Source organism: Salmo salar, chromosome ssa11, assembly GCF_905237065.1.
Source record: "Salmo salar chromosome ssa11, Ssal_v3.1, whole genome shotgun sequence".
Taxonomy (NCBI): domain Eukaryota; kingdom Metazoa; phylum Chordata; class Actinopteri; order Salmoniformes; family Salmonidae; genus Salmo; species Salmo salar.
In genome coordinates this window covers 92,893,161-92,913,823 of record NC_059452.1, presented here as the reverse complement: position 1 = coordinate 92,913,823, position 20,663 = coordinate 92,893,161, and the positions used below count along the sequence as shown (strand labels likewise).

Here is a 20,663-nt window from a genome sequence, read left to right as displayed (position 1 = left end):
TAGGTTACATTTTCCATGTCACATCGAGGCATATTGCATATTTGATCAACTTTAACTTAGTGATTGCTTATCATCACCTGTTTTGACGCCATATAATGTCCCTCCCAACCAATGACGTATGGCCGGGTGACGCATTCCAGAGCCTCGTTCTGACATACAGGTAGACCGAACCACGGCGCCATATTGAGAGAGAACGGAAGTGAGTGAGTTTTGATGTGGAAAAAGTGTTTATGTAGTTTGTAGAAAACATTGGCAAGAGTGATGAAAGCCGTTTAAACGTACAGTTAGGGTTGAACTGGAACCATTTTACTATTTTGTTTTTCTCGTTTAAGGGAAACCCACCCCCCCTCAAGAATTACTTTTTCGAATCCCACCCTTGACAGTGTCAAGTTAGTGAAAGCGCGCGGCAGTGACTGAACTCTTGTCGAAGATGCCCTTGGCACAGTTTGGAGCAGACCCATGGCAGAAAATGGCCTTGGAGAATTCGGAAAACGAGGTAATGAACATGCCAATGAACGATGGCCACCTTAGCTGTATTTGTCAACGTTTGACGCGGTCTCTTGTGAATTCACTTCCTCACACAGTTTGTGGGACACCAACTTCGATTTAGTTTCGCATAAACTGATTATTAAACTTAAACGATTAAAAAGGACTACATATTCGTGATTTTAGCTGTCTTATTTCTCAAGAAGTGCAGGCTGATAACTGTAACAGCCATTTGTTGCAGGAAATCGTGAGGTGGGAAAAACATCGCTAACTACTCACTACAGCGAACATGTGATATTTATCGTTCAGGTTGCCAATTCTAAAGTGTAAACTAAGCCTATTAAATACAGTTGTATTTCTGTATGTTCTAATCAATTAACAATTGGCCCTGAAGCATATTACACAGTTTCAAAAACACGAGCCCACCCCAATTTTGTGTGAGAGACAAAGTTAAATCGCTTTCTCTGTGTTACAGATCATGGATGACTCAATGGGGGAGGATGAAACTGTATGCAGTGTGAGTAAACATTTTTAGTAATAATCTCACCTGTCTTCTCCCAGACTGTCTCATTTTCACAGGAGGTTGGTGGCATCTTAATTGGGGAGAACATGCTCGTGGTAATGTCTGGAGGGGAATCATTGGAATGGTATCAAACACATGATTTTCATGTGTATGATGCCATGGTATTTCCTCCTTTCCAGCCATTATTATGAGCCGTCCTCCCCTCACTAGCCTCCACTGGTGTGTGCATATGTATTTATGTTTCATGTTCTCTCTCAATTCAGTTTTCTCTCTTTGTCCTCTCACCTACTCACACACCTACATCCAGGCACTCCACAATAATACTAAGTACTATGTATTAATATGGACTAGTGGTGGGGTCGGTGAGAGCAAAATGATTAAAGAGAAGATAAGGGTAGCGAACGAGTGAAAGCGACTGTGAAATAGGGAGAGCGCATGCTATGTCTTTTAGTCATCCTCCTCCACACCTTTTGATGCAGTGGGAGGGGGTGTTGGATGCATGGAACCGGTTGCAAGCTGTCAGTCGGGAGCTCCCTCCCCCGGCAGATCAGAGCGTAGCGCAGTCTATCCCAGCGCAGCCACACTGTGACACAGGGAGAGGGGCTCTGCTGGCCCAGCACCGGCATGGGGGATTTGGCCACCGCTGGGGCAGAACACGGGCCAAAGAAGGAATTCGCTGAGAGCTGGTGTGCTGTACGTGGGTCTGATGTGGCTTGGTGTTGTGTTTGGGTGGGAAAGCATGGGAGTTGATTTCTCCATCCTCCCACAGTATGACTCTCTGCTCTAGTGCAAAGAAAAGGTTCTGAGTATGCAGCGCTGAAACAGTCTCTTTCTTGGTAGGGTTTTACTTCAAAACTTGTGAATGTATTTTATTTGATTCATTCCATTGCTTCTGTTTATTATTCTTTGTGACGTGTGTCTGTACGTTTGTGTGTGTTTGTTTTATAGAATTACTGTGTATTCCTATTCTCTCTCCACACTGCTGTGTATTGATATACTCTCTCCACACTGCTGTGTATTTGGGGCGTGCCTGGTTTTGTTTTGACTGTGTCGCTCATCTTTCACAGGATGAGGGCTCAGTGAATGAGATCAATATCACAAACCATGTTAAAGAGGGCTCTGAAAGGGCTGATCCTAGGCAGTTTGAGCTCCGCAAGGTCCTGGGACAGGGATCCTTTGGGAAGGTAAATGCCAGTGTGTGAGATGAAATGGTGTAGTGGTCGAAATGTTGTTTTTAATATTATGAATTATGTTTTTTATATCTCTGAACATTTGTGTATATGAGATTGACTGATTGATAGAAGCTGCTGGGATTAATAGCTGAAATGATTTGTCTCTTTATGTTCAGGTGTTCCTTGTGAAGAAAATAACAGGGCCTGATGCTGGACAGCTGTATGCTATGAAGGTGCTGAAAAAGGCCACTTTGAAAGGTACACTAGTCTGCGGTGATAATAAAAAAAAATATGGTGAATTTGTTGATATTGAATATATCATGCTTGCAATGGTTTTAAAACTACTTTACAACTACAGTATATATGTTTTTTGTTGAATTATATACAGTCGTGTTTTTAATTGTAATTTGTTTTACGAATCGCCAGTGCGAGATAGGGTCCGTACCAAGATGGAGCGAGACATTCTGGTAGAGGTGAACCATCCTTTCATAGTCAGACTACACTACGGTGAGTTATCAGACATCATCTGCCTGCCCTGTCATATTTCTACGTCTGATATAACTACAGGTCATTAAACCGTACAGATGAGTTTTGACTTCAATATGTACCCATGATTCTTCACAGCATTCCAGACAGAAGGGAAGCTGTACCTGATTCTGGACTTCCTCCGAGGTGGAGATCTATTCACACGGCTGTCTAAAGAGGTGAGCAGAATTCAAATCATTTTTTTAAATGGTTTTTTTACATTAAATAAAATGGTTAATTTTTTTTCCTGGTAATTCATGTCCATATTATAATAGTTTTGGCGAGTTTGTGTATTAGGTGTGTTGTTTTTAACAAGTCTGTCTACCAGGTGATGTTCACAGAGGAGGATGTGAAGTTCTACCTGGCAGAGCTGGCTCTGGCCCTGGACCATCTGCATGGCCTGGGAATCATCTACAGAGACCTTAAACCTGAGAAGTACGTATTACACTAATGCTATGACATTGCTTATTCCCATTAGGTACTTGTTTCTCTTCCAATCAGCAAAATGATATCATATTTTTTATATCAATCTGTTATTTTGAGCTTTGAAGTTATGTTATATACTGTCTGTTTACTGTATGTGTTTCTGCTGGCGGATGTTGAATTTCCTCTGATTGAGATCACTCTGTCCTTTCAGCATTCTGTTAGATGAGGAGGGCCATATCAAACTCACTGGTGGGTGATTTTTTTTTTTCTGCTCCTATTACATATTAATGCTTCATATTCACACTCAGCCTGACTCAGCCACTGAGCAGAATAAGAAAGTGTTTTTAATGCCTTTTAATTTTAGGGGCCCTTAGTCTTCCTATGTACCATTTTCAGCTCGACTCATTTTGTTGCCCTTTGTTTGTTCCAGACTTCGGCCTTAGTAAAGAGTCAATTGATCATGAGAACAAGGCCTACTCTTTCTGTGGAACAGTGGAGTACATGGCACCAGAGGTCGTGAACCGCCGAGGACACACCCTTAGCGCTGACTGGTGGTCCTATGGCGTGCTCATGGTGAGTGCTGGAGTTCCAAATGGATCTCTCTTTGCAATTCATTACCCTGGGATGTGTTCAAATATCTGATCAAGTGTGTCCACATTCATATCTGCCTGGATGGGCCAATGTGTCCAATGGCTGATATTGCCACTGATTAGACATGTTAATAAAACGTTGTTTTCATCTTCCCTAGTTTGAGATGCTGACTGGGACACTGCCTTTCCAAGGGAAGGACCGGAAGGAAACCATGACCATGATACTGAAGTGCGTCTTACTCAACCTGTCTTGAGCACCAGTTTAACCAGGCTGTTAGCAAATAACAGTTTGATCTCAATCTACCATGGTAATTTTGTTTGCACTGCAGGGCCAAGTTGGGAATGCCACAGTTCCTGAGCCAAGACGCCCAATCTCTCCTACGTAACCTTTTCAAACGCAACCCAGGCAACAGACTAGGTAATCAATCTCCATCACTAAAATGGTATTGTGCACCATGGCTTGTAACTGATGAGTGCTTAAAGTGGCAATCAGCAGTTGAAACAATAACAAAGCGCATCCCTGCCCTTGTTTTGGTAAAAAGCTGAGGGATGGGGCTGGAGAAATGTAACCACTCTCAAATTCATAGACATAGCTATGGATGCAAAGACTGACCATTCATGATATCAACATTTATAGTCTTAAAACTTTAGGCTATATAGTGTTTTTACATGTACTTTGTTTACAAACATTGGAGTAAAACAAGCTTTTTTTTTAGTTGTAATGGAGTACAACAGTTGAACTAAGCTCATGAGGTATTTTATAAGTTATCTTATTCAAGAATCAATGCAGTTGAAGTCGGAAGTTTACATACTCCTTAGCCAAATACATTTAAACTCAGTTTTTCATAATTCCTGACATTTAATCCTAGTAACAATTCCCTGTCTTAGGTCAGTTAGGATCACCACTTTATTTTAAGAATGTGAAATGTCAGAATAATTTTTTTCTGCTTTTATTTCTTTCATCATATTCCCAGTGGGTCAGAAGTTTACATGCACTCAATTAGTATTTGGTAGCATTGCCTTTAAATTGTTTAACTTGGGTCAAACGTTTTGGGTAGTCTTCCACAAGCTTCCCACAATAAGTTGGGTGAATTTTGGCCCATTCCTCCTGACAGAGCTGGTGTAACTGAGTCAGGTTTGTAGGCATCCTTGCTCGCACACGCTTTTTCGGTTCTGCCCACAAATGTTCTATAGGATTGAGGTCAGGGATTTGTGATGGCCACTCCAATACCTTGACTTTGTTGTCCTTAAGCCATTTTGCCACAACTTTGGAAGTATGCTTGGGGGTCGTTGTCCATTTGGAAGACACATTTGCCACCAATCTTTAACTTCCTGACTGATGTCTTGAGATGTTGCTTCAATATATCCACCTAATTTTCCTACCTCATGATGCCATCTATTTTGTGAAGTGCTGCAAAGCACCCCCACAACATGATGCTGCCATCCCCGTGCTTCATGGTTGGGATGGTGTTCTTCGGCTTGCAAGCCTCCCCCTTTTCTCCTCCAAACATAACGATGGTCATTAACGCCAACCAGTGCTATTTTTGTTTCATCAAACCAGAGGATATTTCTCCAAAAAGTACGGTCTTTGTCCCCATGTGCAGTTGCAAACCGTAGTCTGGCTTTTTTATGGCGGTTTTGGAGCAGTGGCTTCTTCCTTGCTTTGTGGCCTTTCAGGTTATGTCGATATAGGACTCGTTTTAGTCTGGATATGGTTACTTTTGTACCTGTTTCCTCCAGCATCATCACAAGGTCCTTTGCTGTTGTTCTGGGATTGAGTTGCACTTTTCGCGCCAAAGTACGTTAATCTCTAGAACGCGTCTCCTTCCTGAGCGGTATCACGGCTGCAGGGTCCCATGGTGTATATACTTGCGTACTATTGTTTGTATAGATGAACGTGATACCTTCAGGCATTTGGAAATTGCTCCCAAGGATGAACCAGTTTTTTTTCTGAGGTCTTGGCTGATTTCTTTTGATTTTCCCATGTCAAGCAAAGAGGCACTGAGTTTGAAGGTAGGCCTTGAAATACATCCACAGGCACACCTCCAATTGACTCAAATGCTGTCAATTAGCCTATCAGAAGCTTCTAAAGCCATGACATCATTTTCTGGAATTTTCCAAGCTGTTTAAAGGCACAGTCAACTTAGTGTATGTAAACTTCTGACCCACTGGAATTGTGATGGTGAAATAATCTGTCTGTAAACAATTGTTGGAAAAATTACTTGTCATCCACATAGATGTCCTAACCGACTTGCCAAAACTATAGTTTGTTAACAAGAAATTTGTGGAGTGGTTGAAAAACGAGTTTTAATGACTCCAACCTAAGTGTATGTAAACCTTTGACTTCAACTGCACATATCATTCATTCACAAGTCCAAAAATGTATGTAGCAATCGCAGATTGCCCCTTTTAAATAAATCTCACTTAAATGGGAAAAAAAATATCTTACCACTCTAGTCAGAACATCGTGTTTGGTTGTCTTCCAAGTGGTGCAGCGGTCTAAGGCAATGCATCGCAGTGCTAAAGGCGCCACTATAGATCTGGGTTCTAGCCTGGGCTGTGTTGCAGTCAGCCGTGACCGGGAGACCCGTGAAGCGGCGTACAATTTGGCCTAGCGTCGTCCGGGTTAGGGGAGGGTTTGGACGGCAAGGATGTCCTTGTCCCATCGCGTTCTAGTGACTCCTGTGACGGGCCGGGCACATGCACACTGACACAATCACAAGTTGGACTGTTTCCTCTGACCCATTGGTGCGGCTGGCTTCTGGGTTAAGCATGCAGTGTGTCAAGAAGCAGTGTGGCTTGGCAGGGTTGTGTTTCAGAGAACGCATGACTCTCGACCTTCGCCTCTCCCGAGTCCGTACGGGAGTTGCAGCGATGGGACAAGACTGTAACTACCAATTATATACCATGAAATTGGGAAGAAAAAGGGCAAGAAAATAATAGTGTTTGATATTTGTCATCACTGAACTGCAATCTTATTACAAAAGATACCACAGGTATCCTGTAATGTGTGTGGATTTGTTGTTCACAGGTGCTGGTCCAGACGGAGTGGAAGAGATCAAGAGACATTCCTTATTTTCCACAATTGACTGGAACGTAAGTTTGCCTATTAATATGCGTGTTTGCCATCTGCCTGCTCCTCTGTCCCGTGTGTATTATAAATGCTTTATGTTTTCAAACTCCCAAGAGGCACAGCTGTCTAAGTTCTAGAGGCGTCACTACAGACCCTGGTTCGATTCCGGGCTGTATCACAACCAGCTGTGAATGGGAGTCTCATAGGGCGGCGCACAATTGGCCCAGCGTCGTCTGGGTTAGGGTTTGGCTTGATTAGGCCATCATTGTAAATAGGAATTTGTTCTTACTTGCCCAGTTAAATAAAATGAACATGTTAAGGTTTATTCCAATGTTTTTCCCTTTTTTCTTGGTATGCCTGTAGAAATTATTCAGGAGAGAACTCCATCCCCCCTTCAAACCTGCGAGTGGCAGACCTGATGACACCATCTACTTTGACTCTGAATTCACTGCAAAAACTCCACGGGGTAAATGTCAGATTCTTGTTTGGCGCTTTATACAATACAGTTTCATAATTGTGTGTGTGAATGAAAAGTAGTGAGGGTTGACATGAGGATTTTCCCCACAGACTCTCCTGGCTGTCCCCCGAGTGCCAACACCAACCAGCTGTTTAGAGGCTTCAGCTTTGTGGCTATCTCAGATGAGGAGAGTCAACCTCCACAGAACATTAACATCAACATGTCCTCTGTACAGGTACCAACACACACGCACTGGATAGGTCTCTGTATTTATTATAATATGGTTGTGTGTGGAAATAACAGAATTTGTCTCTGTGTCTATTTCTCTCTTCAGCAACTCCACAGAAACACAGCACAGTTTAGTGATGCCTACGATGTGAAGGAGGACATTGGTGTGGGCTCTTACTCCATATGCAAGCGCTGTGTTCAGAAGAGCAACAGTATGGATTATGCTGTAAAGGTGAGCTGTAACCCTGGGGATGCCCATGTCTCACCCTGGGAATGCCCATGGTAGAATGGTAGGGTTAACTGTTATTACTGATGTTGTTATCCCAGATCATCAGTAAGGCCAAGAGGGACCCCACAGAAGAGGTGGAGATTCTTCTGCGCTATGGACAGCACCCCAACATCATCACTCTCAAAGATGTGAGTCATTAACATCAGCAGTATGCAAAAGAAGCAAGCAGCACTGTTTTTTGTTGTATTTTATCCCCTTTTTCTTCCTAATTTTGATCTTCTCTCATCGCTGCAACTCCCAAACGGGCTCAGGAGGTGAGTCATGCATCCTCCAAAACATGACCTGCCAAACAGCGCTTCTTAACACCCGCCCGCTTAACCTGGAAGCCAGCCGCACCAATGTGTCGGAGGAAACGCTGTTCAACTGACCACTGAGGTCAGCCTGCAGGCCCCCAGCCTGCCACAAGGAGTCGCTAGAGCACAATGAGCCAAGTAAAACCTCTACTAACCCGGACGACGCTGGGCCAATTGTGCCACACCTTATGGGATTCCCGATCAAGGCTGGTTGTGATACAGCCCGGGAACGAACCCGGGTCTGTAGTGATGCCTCAAGCACTCCGATGCAGTGCCTTAGACCGCTGCGCCACTCGGGAGGCCCTCTGATGTCACCGTTGACTGAAGTTACAGCAAGATGGTGCTATTATCCTAAACTTAGCAAAAAAAGAAACGCCCTCTCACTGTCAACTGCGTTAATTTTCAGCAAACTTAAGATGTGTAAATATTTGTATGAACATAACAAGATTCAACAACCGAGACATAAACTGAACAAGTTCCACAGACATGTGACTAACAGAAATGGAATATTGTATCCATGAACAAGGGAGGGGGGGTCAAAATCAAAAGTAACAGTCAGTATCTGGTGTAGCCACCAGCTGCATTAAGTACTGCAGTGCATCTCCTCATGGACTGCACAAATCTGATTTACCAGTTCTTGCTGTGAGATGTCACCCCACTCTTCCACCAAGGCACCTGCAAGTTCCCGGACATTTCTGGGGGGAATGGCCATAGCCCTCACCCTCCGATCCAACAGGTCCCACACGGGCTCAATGGGATTGAGATCTGGGCTCTTCGCTGGCCATGGCAGAACACTGACATTCCTGTCTTGCAGGAAATCACACAGAACGAGCAGTAAGGCTGGTGGCATTGTCATGCTGGAGGGTCATGTCAGGAAGGGTACGACATGAGGGAGGAGGATGTCTTCCCTGTAACGCACAGCGTTGAGATTGCCTGCAATGACAACAAGCTCAGTCCGATGATGCTGTAACACAACATCTCAAGACATCAGTCAGGAAGTTTAAGCTTGGTCGCAAATGGGTCTTCCAAATGGACAACGACCCCCAAGCATACTTCCAAAGTTGTGGCAAAATGGCTTAAGGACAACAAAGTCAAGGTATTGGAGTGGCCATCACAAAGCCCTGACCTCAATCCCATAGAAAATGTATGGGCAGAACTGAAAAAGCGTGTGCGAGCAAGGAGGCCTAGAAACCTGACTCAGTTACACCAGCTCTGTCAGTAGGAATGGGCAAAAATTTACCCAACTTATTGTGGGAAGCTTGTGGAAGGCTACCCAAAACGTTTGACCCAAGTTAAACAATTTCAAGGCAATGCTACCAAATACTGATTGAGTGTATGTCAACTTCTGACCCACTGGGAATGTGATGAAAGAAATAAAAGTTGAAATAAATCTTTCTCTCTACTATTATTCAGACTTTTCACATTCTTAAAATAAGGTGGTGAAACCTAACTGACCTAAGACAGGGAATTTTTACTTGGATTAAATATCAGGAATTGTGAAACTGAGTTTAAATGTATTTGTTTAAGGTGTATGTAAACTTCTGACTTCAACTGTATATGGGCTTTTATGGTTCTCTGTTGTGTGTATTGGATAACGGCACAATCATTTGGGCTTTTTTTGGGCTCAGAAAATGTACACTGAGCAAAAATATATAAATGCAACATGTAAAGTGTTGGTCCCACGTGTCATGAGCTGAAATTGAAAATCTATGAAATGTTCCATACGCACAAGAAGCTCATTTCACTTTAATTTTGAGCACAACTTTGTTTACATCCGTGTTAGTCAGCATTTCTCCTTTCCCAAGATAATCCATTCACTTGACAGTTGTGGCATATCTGGAAGCTGATGAAACAGCACGGTCATTACACAGGTGCACCTTGTGCTGGGGACTATAAAAGGCCACTCTAAAATGTGCAGTTTTGTCACACAGCACAATGCCACAGATGTCTCATGTTTTGAGGGAATGTGCAATTGGCATGCTGACTTCAAGAATGTCCATCAGAGCTGTTTCCAGATATTTAAATGTTAATTTCTCTACCATAAGCTGCCTCCAACATCGTTTAAGAGAATTTGGCATTATGTCCAACTGGCCTCACAACCACAGACCCTGATTTAATCACTCCAGACCGGGACCACCACATCAGGCTTCTTCACCTGAGGGGGGCGTGGGGAATATTTCTGTCTGTAATAAACACCTGTTGTGGGGAAAAACTCATTCTGATTGGCTGCTCCTGGCTCTCCAGTGGGTGGGCCTGGCTCACAAGTGGATGGACCTATACCCACCCATGGCTGCACCCCTGCCCAGTCATGTAAAATCCATAGATAAGGGCCAAATTTGCTAAACTATGTGTAAACATGTAAAAGCAGGGCCCAGCTATAAAGGAGACCTTGGCCTCAGTCTGTGTTCCTTGTTGAAATAAAGGTATAATAATAATTTAAATTGACTAATTTCCTTGTATGAACTGTAATTCAGTAAAATATTTTTAATTGTTCCATGTTGCTTTTATATTTTTGTTCAGTTTATTTTATATATGGCACATCAGGTTTGAATTTATGCTGATCAAAGCTCTAGTCAAATCCAGACATTATATGCTTTTGAATGACACTTCTAGTTTTGGCGGCAAATACCGGCTTACCCGGGAGGAAAGTGATTTATTCGCAGGATGGAACATTTGTAAAATACCGGGAAAATATATAACCCTAGTGCGTGTCGAACATTTCTGGGATATTTTGTTTCAGCTCATGATACATGGGACCAACACTTTACACGTTGAGTTCAGTGTAGATTCACAATTGAATTGTTGTTTCATTGTTTGGCTAGCATGTTGATGTTCTGAGAGTTATGGGAATATATATATTTTTTTTGCTGAATACTCCTCTATAATGAGTTATTTGTGAGTGTCTCTCTGGGTGACGTGAGGTTGTGTGCCCTGTTGATTGTAGGTGTTTGATGATGGACGCTCAGTGTACCTGGTGACAGAGCTGATGAAAGGAGGAGAGCTACTGGATAAGATCCTCAGACAGAAGTTCTTCTCTGAGAGGGAGGCCAGTGCAGTTCTCCACACCATCACCAAAACTGTGGAGTACCTGCATGCACAGGGGGTAAAACATTCACCATCACAATGATGCATAATACTGATATATTACGTGTTCCAAGTATATACTATATTTTGAGCACTTCGCTACTTTCAATACACAGGACCTTTCTACTGTATAAGCAATACGAGTTGGCAATCTGATATTTGCTTCCCTGACTCACTATGTCACTGATGGAATTTCTGTCCCCCTGCTCAGGTTGTCCATAGAGATCTGAAGCCCAGTAACATACTGTACGTGGATGAGTCTGGAAACCCAGAGTCCATCCGAATCTGTGACTTTGGCTTCGCCAAACAGCTGAGAGCTGAAAACGGGCTCCTGATGACTCCCTGCTACACGGCCAACTTTGTCGCCCCCGAGGTGTCTCTTCTACATGTTTCTGTGACCAGTACCTGCATGCTCAGCTAATGGTCATCTAACTGTATAACAACTTCATCGTATTTTCATTTTTCAATATATTTGTCTAGTAACTGACATGGCATTCTTTGATGTATGTATTCTAATGCAGTGTGCAATACTTCCTATTGTTGCTAGGTCCTAAAGAAACAGGGCTATGATGCAGCCTGTGATATCTGGAGTCTAGGAGTGCTGCTCTATACAATGCTTACTGGGTATGCGTGCTTTACCAACAGTAATGCAGCCAATGATGTTCATAAAACGATTAACACATAATCCAATAGGAACAATAAAGTACATTCATATTTTATTAGTCCTTTAAAGTATGTATTTATCTTGATGTTTCAGGTTCACTCCATTCGCCAATGGACCAGAGGATACTCCCGAAGAGATCTTGGCTCGGATCGGCAGTGGAAAGTTCTCTCTGACGGGCGGCTACTGGAATTCAGTCTCAGCAGAGGCCAAGGTATGTCTGGGATGTCAGTTGTACTGCAGCACTGTGTTTTCCATAGTGTCCAATTACTCTATGATAGTGGTTTCAAAACTGAGTCCTTTTCCTAGCACTATACAGTGCATTCGGAAAGTATTCAGCCCCCTTCACTTTTTCCAAATTTTTGTTATGTTACAGCCTTGTTCTAAAATGGATTCAATATTATTTTTTTTTCATCAATCTACACACGATACCCCATAATGACATTTTTTGCAAATGTATTAAAAATAAAAAAAAACTTGATTGGAGTCCACCTGTGGTAAATTCAATTGATTGAACATGATTTGGAAAGGCACAGGCCTGTCTATATAAGGTCCCAGAGTTGACAGTGCATGTCAGGGCAAAAACAAAACCATGAGGTCAAAGATATTGTCCGTAGAGCTCCGAGACGGGATTGTATCGAGGAACAGATCTGGGAAAGGGTACCAACACATTTCTGAAGCATTGAATGCCCCTAAGAACACAGTGGCCTACATCATTCTTAAACGGAATACGTTTGGAACCACCAAGACTCTTCCTAGAGCTCCAGAGTTCCTCTGTAGAGATGGGAGAACCTTCCAGAAGGACAACCATCTCTGCAGCACTCCACCAATCAGGCCTTTTATAGTAGAGTGGCCAGATGGAAGCCACTCCTCAGTAAACGGTACATGACAGCCTGCTTGGAGTTTGCCAAAAGGCACTTAATGGACTCTCAGACTATGAGAAACAGATCCTCTGGTCTGATGAAACCAAGATTGAACTCTTTGGCCTGAATGCCAAGCGTTACATCTGGGGTAAACCAGGCACCGCTCATCACCTGGCCAATACCATCCCTACAGTGAAGCATGGTGGTGGCAGCATCATGCTGTGGGGATGTTTTTCAGCGGCAGGGACTGGGAGAATAGTCAGGATCGAGGGAAAGATGAATGGAGCAAAGTACAGAGATCCTTGATGAAAACCTGCTCCAGAGCGCTCAGGACCTCAGACCTCAGAAGGTTTACCTTCCAACAGGACAATGACCCTAAGCATAGCCAAGACAACGCAGGAGTGGCTTCAAGACAAGTCTCCTGAATGTCCATGAGTGGCCCAGCCATAGCCCGGACTTGAACCCAATCTAACGTCTCTGGAGAGACCTTAAAATAGCTGTGCAGCGACACTCCCCATCCAACCTGACAGCTTGAGAGGATCTGCAGAAAGAATGGGAGAAACTCCCCGAATACAGGTGTGCCAAGCTTGTAGCGTCATACCCAAGAAGACTCGCTGTGATTGCTGCCAAAGATGCTTCAACAAATTACTGAGTAAAGGGTCCTGAATACTTATGTAAATGTGATGTTTTAGATTTATAAAAAAAAAATGCTAAAATTTCTAAACCTGTTTTTGATTTGTCATTGTGTGTAGATTTGAGGGAATAAAAACGATTTAATCAATTTTAGAATAAGTCTGTAATGTAACAAAGTGGAAAAAGTGAATGGATCTGAATACTTTCCGAATGCACTGTATACTTGATGGAAGAGATAGTATGCACAATCTGAACATTGACATTGCTGTCTTTAGGACCTAGTGTCCAAGATGCTGCATGTGGACCCCCACCAGAGGCTAACTGCTGCTCAGGTGCTGCGACACCCTTGGATATTACACAAGGACCAGTTGCCCATGTACCAGCTCAATAGACAGGATGCTCCTCATTTGGTCAAGGTAACAAAACTTTATTCAATGCACTAGTCTCTCTTTTCTGCCACTCTGAAAGCTTCTCTGCTGGGTATTGATAAATTAACACCAAGACTGTTCTCCCTCTTACAGGGTGCGATGGCAGCCACTTACTCTGCTCTGAACATGCATGTTCCCCCTGTGCTGGACCCTGTTGGGCGCTCCTCGTTAGCTCAACGAAGAGGAGTGAAGAAGTTGACCTCCACAGCCCTGTGATCCACCTGCCACTAGTATCAATCTCACCTGTTTAATGCTACTGCACCAGTGCATTAGTGTGTTTCGACTCCCGCTGTGTTAGAAGAACAGTGTGTAAGACCAAAAAGAAACGGTAACCCATTCACTGAGAAAATGTATCATGTTTTTGCTTGTACAATCATCACTGCCTTCAGACCAAAAGTTACAAACTCTTGGAAAGGCTGAACTGTATATTTTATGAAAATGAGATATTTACTACAAAAATAGAATTTAATGTATACGGGTTCCTATAGGTCTGTGTTTAAACAGAGATTGAGTTAAGCACTGGGGGATGAAGGGGTTTGGAAAGGGTTAAAATTATGTTTCCCCCAGTTGCATGGAGCACAGTCAGTCCCCCTTATTCCAAGTCAACCGCTAAGCCCCTACCTATGCACTTGTATAGAGCTGAAAAGATTAGATATGTGTAAACAGTCATATTTTTAGTTAGGCCAACTTTTAGAATGTGTTATTTTGTTCTAATTCCAGACATTTGGTTACATAGCGTTGTTTACATGTTCCCATGTCACGTTAAATTGGGAGCTAACCATAGAAATAGAATGAATGGAACTGACTTGGTGCTCTAACCCTGGCAATTTGACTGGTAAACTCATGGGAACACTCACCACAGTGGAGGTGTCATAACACTCCTAAAACCTAGCAGTTAAACAGGGAAATGGTTCCAATTGTTTTTCCACCATTCATTTTTCCCATAGGAAATGTAAATACTTAATAAGGGCTATGTTTGGTGTAGGCTTACCCTGGCTTGTCATTTTGATGACCATGTAAATCTCTGACAAACCAATATATTTGTCTCCATTTACTCTGCTTCAAAAATGCTAATTAGTGTCAAAGTAGACATCATGCAAGATTACAAATACCTGCAAGCTCATGCACGTGCTGACACCTTTGCTAACAGTTATTGTGTCAAGACAGTTCACATAGTTGTCAATTTAAAGACATTTTGCCAATTTATTCATTACTAAATGTAACTAAAATGGTTAATCCAGACATTTCCTTTGCCTCGATTTGGCAGTCTTGTCCAGGTCATCATGGCATTTGTAGTTCTTTATGATGGCCACGTTCACAGTTAATTAGCCATTTTTTTGCGGGGGGGATAAATACAGGTGAATATATTTATGTCACCTTGTCCTAGAGAGATTTACACCGTTATCAAAAAGCCCTTATTTTAAGTGTTTCTAAAATCCCCTATGGGAAAAATGAATGGAACCTGTTTGACCGCTAGGTTTTATTTGGAATATTCTATCAACAGATTCTGGATTGCCATGGTAATGTAGAATGTTCATTCAAATGATGCTAGCTCAGGGATGTAAACTTTTTACATGGAGGGCCTTGTCTGTTGGTTTTTCCTTTTAATGAATCCCTAGACAATCAAGTGTGGGGAGTTCCTTACTAATTAGTGATCTTAATTCATCAATCAAGTACAAGGGAGGAGCAAAAACACGCAGACACTCGGCCCTCAGTGGAATGAGTTTGACACTAGTGTGCTAGCTGATGTGGCTCATGAATGTATTTTTTGTAATGTCAGTTGAGTTGATTTAACAGATTGAAGTTTATACTTCTTGCTTTTACTTCCTGCCATTGGTCTAGGGAAAAAATATACAAGTTAAGACAGCGTTGTCACAAATCTGGGATCAACGGTGTTCGTTAACTACCAGCGCCATTGCTAACTAGCACAGCTGGTCCTATTCTTGCAAAGACTTATGGGCTATTAGAATCCTGTTGTCTTAACCTTTGTCATATTCAACCTAGTCATGGGTACACTTAATGGCTGCCAGTCCAGCCATTATGCTACCATTGACTTTAATGGGGATGCCTGTTCTATTCATTCTATTTCTATGGAACTATTATGGCTGCCATGGAATGTTTTAGTGTCATGTTTTTGCATCATAATGCCCAATTCAGACATTCAGTTTTATACCATTTTTCTTATTTTATTTTTATATTCCCCATGTAGCTAATGTTAAGTGTCAATATAAAATGCATCATGATGCGGAAACCGCATTGGCTCAACTTTCTAAATACAAGGCTCTGGGAATAAGCAACATGGAATTATTACATTTACGTCATTTAGATGGGCAATTAGGGTTTGGACACTGACAAACTCAATTGTGCAACAGTTTACCAAGGCCCTGTCAGCAATGGGGGAGAAAAAGTGCTAACCTCCTTCCTCACTCCAGTATCTGCTGCTGCACTTTCTCTCAGACCTTTGTGTTGGGGCAGGGCCCAGAGGGGTTGGAGTTTTCTTGCTTTACTTAGACTTTCAATTTTTTGGTCCTTCTCATAATCATAAAGGGAAACGTGAACTTGGGATATACTTATAGCAATTCAGATTACTTTTCCAGTCTACTTTTAAGAGACCATTAAGAATGTATTTTTGTATATGTTGATGAATGAAACATTTTCTACTTGCTGTGCATGATGGTCACAGGACAGCTTTAGTGGGGGGGGGGGAGGGCTTTCCAAGAAGATGCTGGGGAATGTACCATGCTAGATGGAGGGGCAAATAGAAACCGTCTTTCCCCTCTGCTTTGACCTCTTGTTTCCATGTTTTACAGAGAAATGTTTGACTCAGTAGATGTGGGCCAGGCAAGTGACTGCAGCATCATTTGTAACCTAAAAAATGATCATGAATACATCAAATAAATATACAATCAAATAATGCATCACTTGTTAATTCTTTCCTCCACCGAAAGGCCACATAACTATCCATTTTAATGCGTATATGAAGTTGGAGACCAGATCAGTTAGGAAACATGGGTAGGAAGCCACTTTTTAAACCCTAATGCTGCTTCACGGTGTTGCAAGCGGAAGAGGTTTCCCCGAGAAAGCTAAGCTAACAAGCTTGCTAACTTTGTAAGTGTGTGACATCGTCACGGATTGGTATTTCATTCCATTTTTATAACACACAATTCGATACGGACAAAACAGGACTGATTTAACAAAGCCTGTTCGTTTGGGAATATGCCTAAGAATAAAGGTAAGTAGCAAACATGTTGCCTTTGGTTGTTAGCTAACGTTATTCCATGGAATGGTTTATGTTTATGCTAGCTAGCTAGCCACCCGGGCCCATGCTTAGCAACGTGACTGGGGGAAGGCACCGTATGGCATTTTACAAATATTTAAAAGCGTGGAAACGTTGCTTAACCTTCATTACCACCAACGTCATATTGTTTATTTTATCGCAATTTGACTATTAATAATTTAGGAATTCGACTGGCGAACTATGAACTGCCTTTTGTCACATTATTTTGCGCAACTGAATGACGTTAGTACCAACTAGTGCGGTAGGCCAAAAATATCCCTGCCCTGTGCCCATCATCTTGAGCCTCAGCCCTGATGCTGTCACATTCACTAGCTAACTAGCACAGATAAAAGGAATTCATTAAAGTATGTGTGTAGCTAGGCTACAGCCATTTGGTTGGCCTATTTATCCGTGTTTATTTGACTCATGTTGCCAAATGACTGGTGGAATTGGAATGATAGTCACCCATTAGATAGAAAAATTGGCATTCCAATATCTCTCATCCTCTCATCTCATTACAGGTAAGGGAGGAAAGAATCGGCGACGTGGTAAAAATGAGAATGAATCAGAAAAGAGAGAGCTGGTATTCAAAGAGGATGGCCAAGGTGAGTGCAAGGTCCCCCTTCAACCTTATTTAGTCTGTAAACTTAGCAAATAGGTTCTGACTTAATTTTAACCAACTGTCAACTGCTTTAACACTGACCATGCTAACAGTGTAGCTACTAATCGAATACAATATATGACCTCGATCAGATGTATTCAACATTTGTGTGCTCCCTGGTTACCAGTTCAGCACGTACATTTGAGCCACATCGTGACCTCTATATGAATTGCCTAACTGCTTAATCTCTGTTGTCTGTTCTAATCTAGAATATGCACAGGTGATTAAGATGTTGGGTAATGGACGACTGGAAGCTATGTGTTTTGATGGAGTCAAGCGACTATGCCACATCCGAGGAAAGCTACGGAAAAAGGTAATTGTGTACACAGTAGCCTATATAGCGTTAGTGCTACTAGTCACAAAATTTGGCAAATAGCTGGAGGCTGAAGACTTGATCATATGTGAACTGTATAAATGCAATCCAATGTCATCATCCTATACGCGCTACTTCCGTAATGCTTTGGGTTGTAAATGACATGAGGGTTGACAGACTCTTCTACCTGGGCTGTATGTGTCCAGTTCTATGATGGAAGTATTACAGTTATTATACTCCGAATTCTCCTTGCTGACATCTTGTTATTCTCTCTTGGGCAGGTTTGGATCAACAGTTCAGACATCATCCTGGTGGGACTTCGAGATTACCAGGTAATAATTATGAGAGACAAAAATCAGCAATGGTTTGTATTTTTGAATGATAATGATAATACATTGCATTCTTCCTTAAAGGACCAAAAGGCTGATGTTATCCTGAAGTACAATGCAGATGAGGCCAGGAGTTTGAAGGCCTATGGGGAGCTTCCTGAACATGGTAAGTATCTGGGACCTACCTGCTTTTCGACCACTGAATGCTCGGCTATGAAAAGCCAACTGACATTTACTTCTGAAGTGCTAACCTGTTGCACCATCTATAACCACTGTGATTATTATTTTACCCTGTTTGTCATTTATGAATGTTTGACCATCTTGAAGAACAGTCTGGCCTTAATGGCCATGTACTCTTATGATTATGGGCACATGTGCACTCTTTAGGGCAAGCTAGTTCGTTAACGGTGAGTGTATGTTCTAACTCCCTAGCTAAAATCAATGAGACCGACACGTTTGGACCTGGTGATGACGAGGACATTCAGTTTGATGACATTGGAGATGACGACGAGGACATTGATGATGTAAGTAGAAGGTTCCTCTTGCAAGTCACAAGGAAAGCTGTCAATGGGTAATAGGCTTGGGCGATATACCGCATACCAGGGTATTTCGAAATACCAACGGTATGATTTTCGATAATGTTTTTTGGGGATGGGGTTGAGGCGGGGGCACGGGCAACGCCACTGCTTATAAGTTAAGTATAACTCAGAAATCTAAGATGTCATGAATTATATCCAGCACAGGGCTCCAGCTATACATTTAGTCTACTAAATGTCAACATCAATCTTCTTGGTTACAGCAGAGACATTCAATCCCTGCCTGGATCAAGATCCCTGTTACCTAAATTGTTTTGTGCGCCCCTTGTATGCACTTCTGGTAATACTGTATACCCCGGTATGGTACAGAAACTGTATGAAATCTGAATACCCCCCAATCCAAATGAATGACTGATGTAGTCAATCAACTGAAATCACATACAATTGAGTGAAATGCTTTTTCGCTCTGCATTTTGCTTGAACGTTTTGTCTTTGCTATTGGGTCAGGTAATAGTACTTAGTAACATGCCTCTCTCCCCTTCCTCTCAGATCTGAATCAGGACTATTGTGTGCCACATCATTTACGCAGAGGAAAGTGGACATTTCTATAATACTTGCCAACAGCGCCCTGTTTCCTCAAGTCAGTTGAGACTGCTTAAGACCTGGAATCTGTCAACTGAGAACATCATCACACCTACTTCAGTTCACACTTCATATTTTTGTTATAGGTGTAATATATTTATATTTTATTCCATCTCATGTGGAATATAGGCTCAAATTACAGAACACCAGAATTTAAAATAAAAAAACTGAAATAAATGTTTGGTCTGGAGATTTGTTTTGTCTAACAAAAAGGATCCCCTCCCCTTTTTTTAGAACATACTTTTGTTTTCTTGATATTGATGATCAATAAAGTAATTCTTTTAAAATTTGTTCTAATTTGATATGCCCTTTTCAATCAAAAACCATCTTGGCTGGCAACAGAAATCTCACTTTGTAAAAATGGTGAAAGCAGGTAGAAGAACTCTGTCTTATTGGTAAACCTTTTATTTAGCATTTATAGTATTTGCACAACACTGGACCTAGTATGTAATAGTACCTTGTTTTTATACAGTATTCCACCTATCAATAACAATGCTGCATTTAAGCCTAGGAAACGGATACTTCGCCCAGTTTTGTAACCAAATTAGGAGTGCTCAAAAGGATGTGTGCTAGGCCCATAGCATGATCACGGGTGAACTCAGGCAACGATAGTCTCTTCGCATTTGTTTTATTTGCTTTGGCTTGATGACATGCACAGAACTTGGCTGGCTATGCTATAAAGTCAGACTGACAGTACCGGGCGAGGTTCATTTGAGTCTGGAGCGAGACCGCCGCAGGGTACCCAGCAGTGGCGGTTCTAGACCATTTCAACTGGGGGGGCCAAGCTGGGGCCAGTTGTACTGTTGGAGGGGCCAGTTACATTAGACGTTATTGTCATATCGTTTTCTTCACTGCATTGCAGGCATTAGCAGGCAAAAGACCATGTTCCAAAATGATTTCATACTCCACATTTAGGGGGGCCACAAGGGGGTCCAAAATTGTTGTCACAGGGGCACTGCCCCCCCCCCCAGAACCGCTACTGGTACCCAGTCTTGCTCAGATGCTGCGCACCACTTAATCCATGTTCACGTGTCTAGGCAGAGCGGATCAGAGGCACATCTACTCAAAAGTTTTGACGCTGTCATTGTAATTTTTTTCACTAATAGCCTATTTGAAGAACGCATATTAATCATAAAATTAAGACATCAGCTATATCTATTTCCCATATTGGGCT

General features: G+C 42.2%; 2 protein-coding genes across 4 annotated transcripts; both read left to right on the top strand.

Annotated features, from left to right (window-relative positions):
- Positions 1-159: 159 nt before the first annotated feature.
- On the top strand, positions 160-16,647 carry LOC106563584 (ribosomal protein S6 kinase alpha-3). Of its 2 annotated transcripts, none has more exons than XM_045690081.1 (22): positions 160-496; positions 962-1,003; positions 2,077-2,193; positions 2,358-2,439; positions 2,608-2,688; positions 2,806-2,885; positions 3,023-3,141; positions 3,344-3,381; positions 3,563-3,705; positions 3,881-3,951; positions 4,052-4,140; positions 6,754-6,818; positions 7,159-7,261; positions 7,363-7,487; positions 7,587-7,712; positions 7,808-7,897; positions 11,007-11,165; positions 11,358-11,519; positions 11,694-11,770; positions 11,904-12,021; positions 13,579-13,719; positions 13,825-16,647. In XM_045690081.1, exons 1-22 carry the CDS (start codon positions 431-433, stop codon positions 13,945-13,947), a joined length of 2,217 nt encoding a protein of 738 aa, XP_045546037.1. In that variant the 5' UTR covers positions 160-430; the 3' UTR covers positions 13,948-16,647. The 2 variants fall into 2 exon arrangements, with proteins under 2 accessions (XP_045546037.1, XP_013984775.1); XM_014129300.2 differs by having other exon boundaries at positions 161-496; positions 3,035-3,141.
- A 29-nt stretch (positions 16,648-16,676) lies between these two features.
- On the top strand, positions 16,677-19,666 carry LOC106563585 (eukaryotic translation initiation factor 1A, X-chromosomal). 2 transcript variants are annotated; one of them, XM_014129301.2, is made up of 7 exons: positions 16,683-16,963; positions 17,530-17,613; positions 17,879-17,982; positions 18,264-18,314; positions 18,396-18,477; positions 18,744-18,835; positions 19,397-19,666. In XM_014129301.2, exons 1-7 carry the CDS (start codon positions 16,948-16,950, stop codon positions 19,400-19,402), a joined length of 435 nt encoding a protein of 144 aa, XP_013984776.1. In that variant the 5' UTR covers positions 16,683-16,947; the 3' UTR covers positions 19,403-19,666. The 2 variants fall into 2 exon arrangements, with proteins under 2 accessions (XP_045546038.1, XP_013984776.1); XM_045690082.1 differs by having other exon boundaries at positions 16,677-16,963; positions 18,264-18,477.
- Positions 19,667-20,663: the final 997 nt, after the last annotated feature.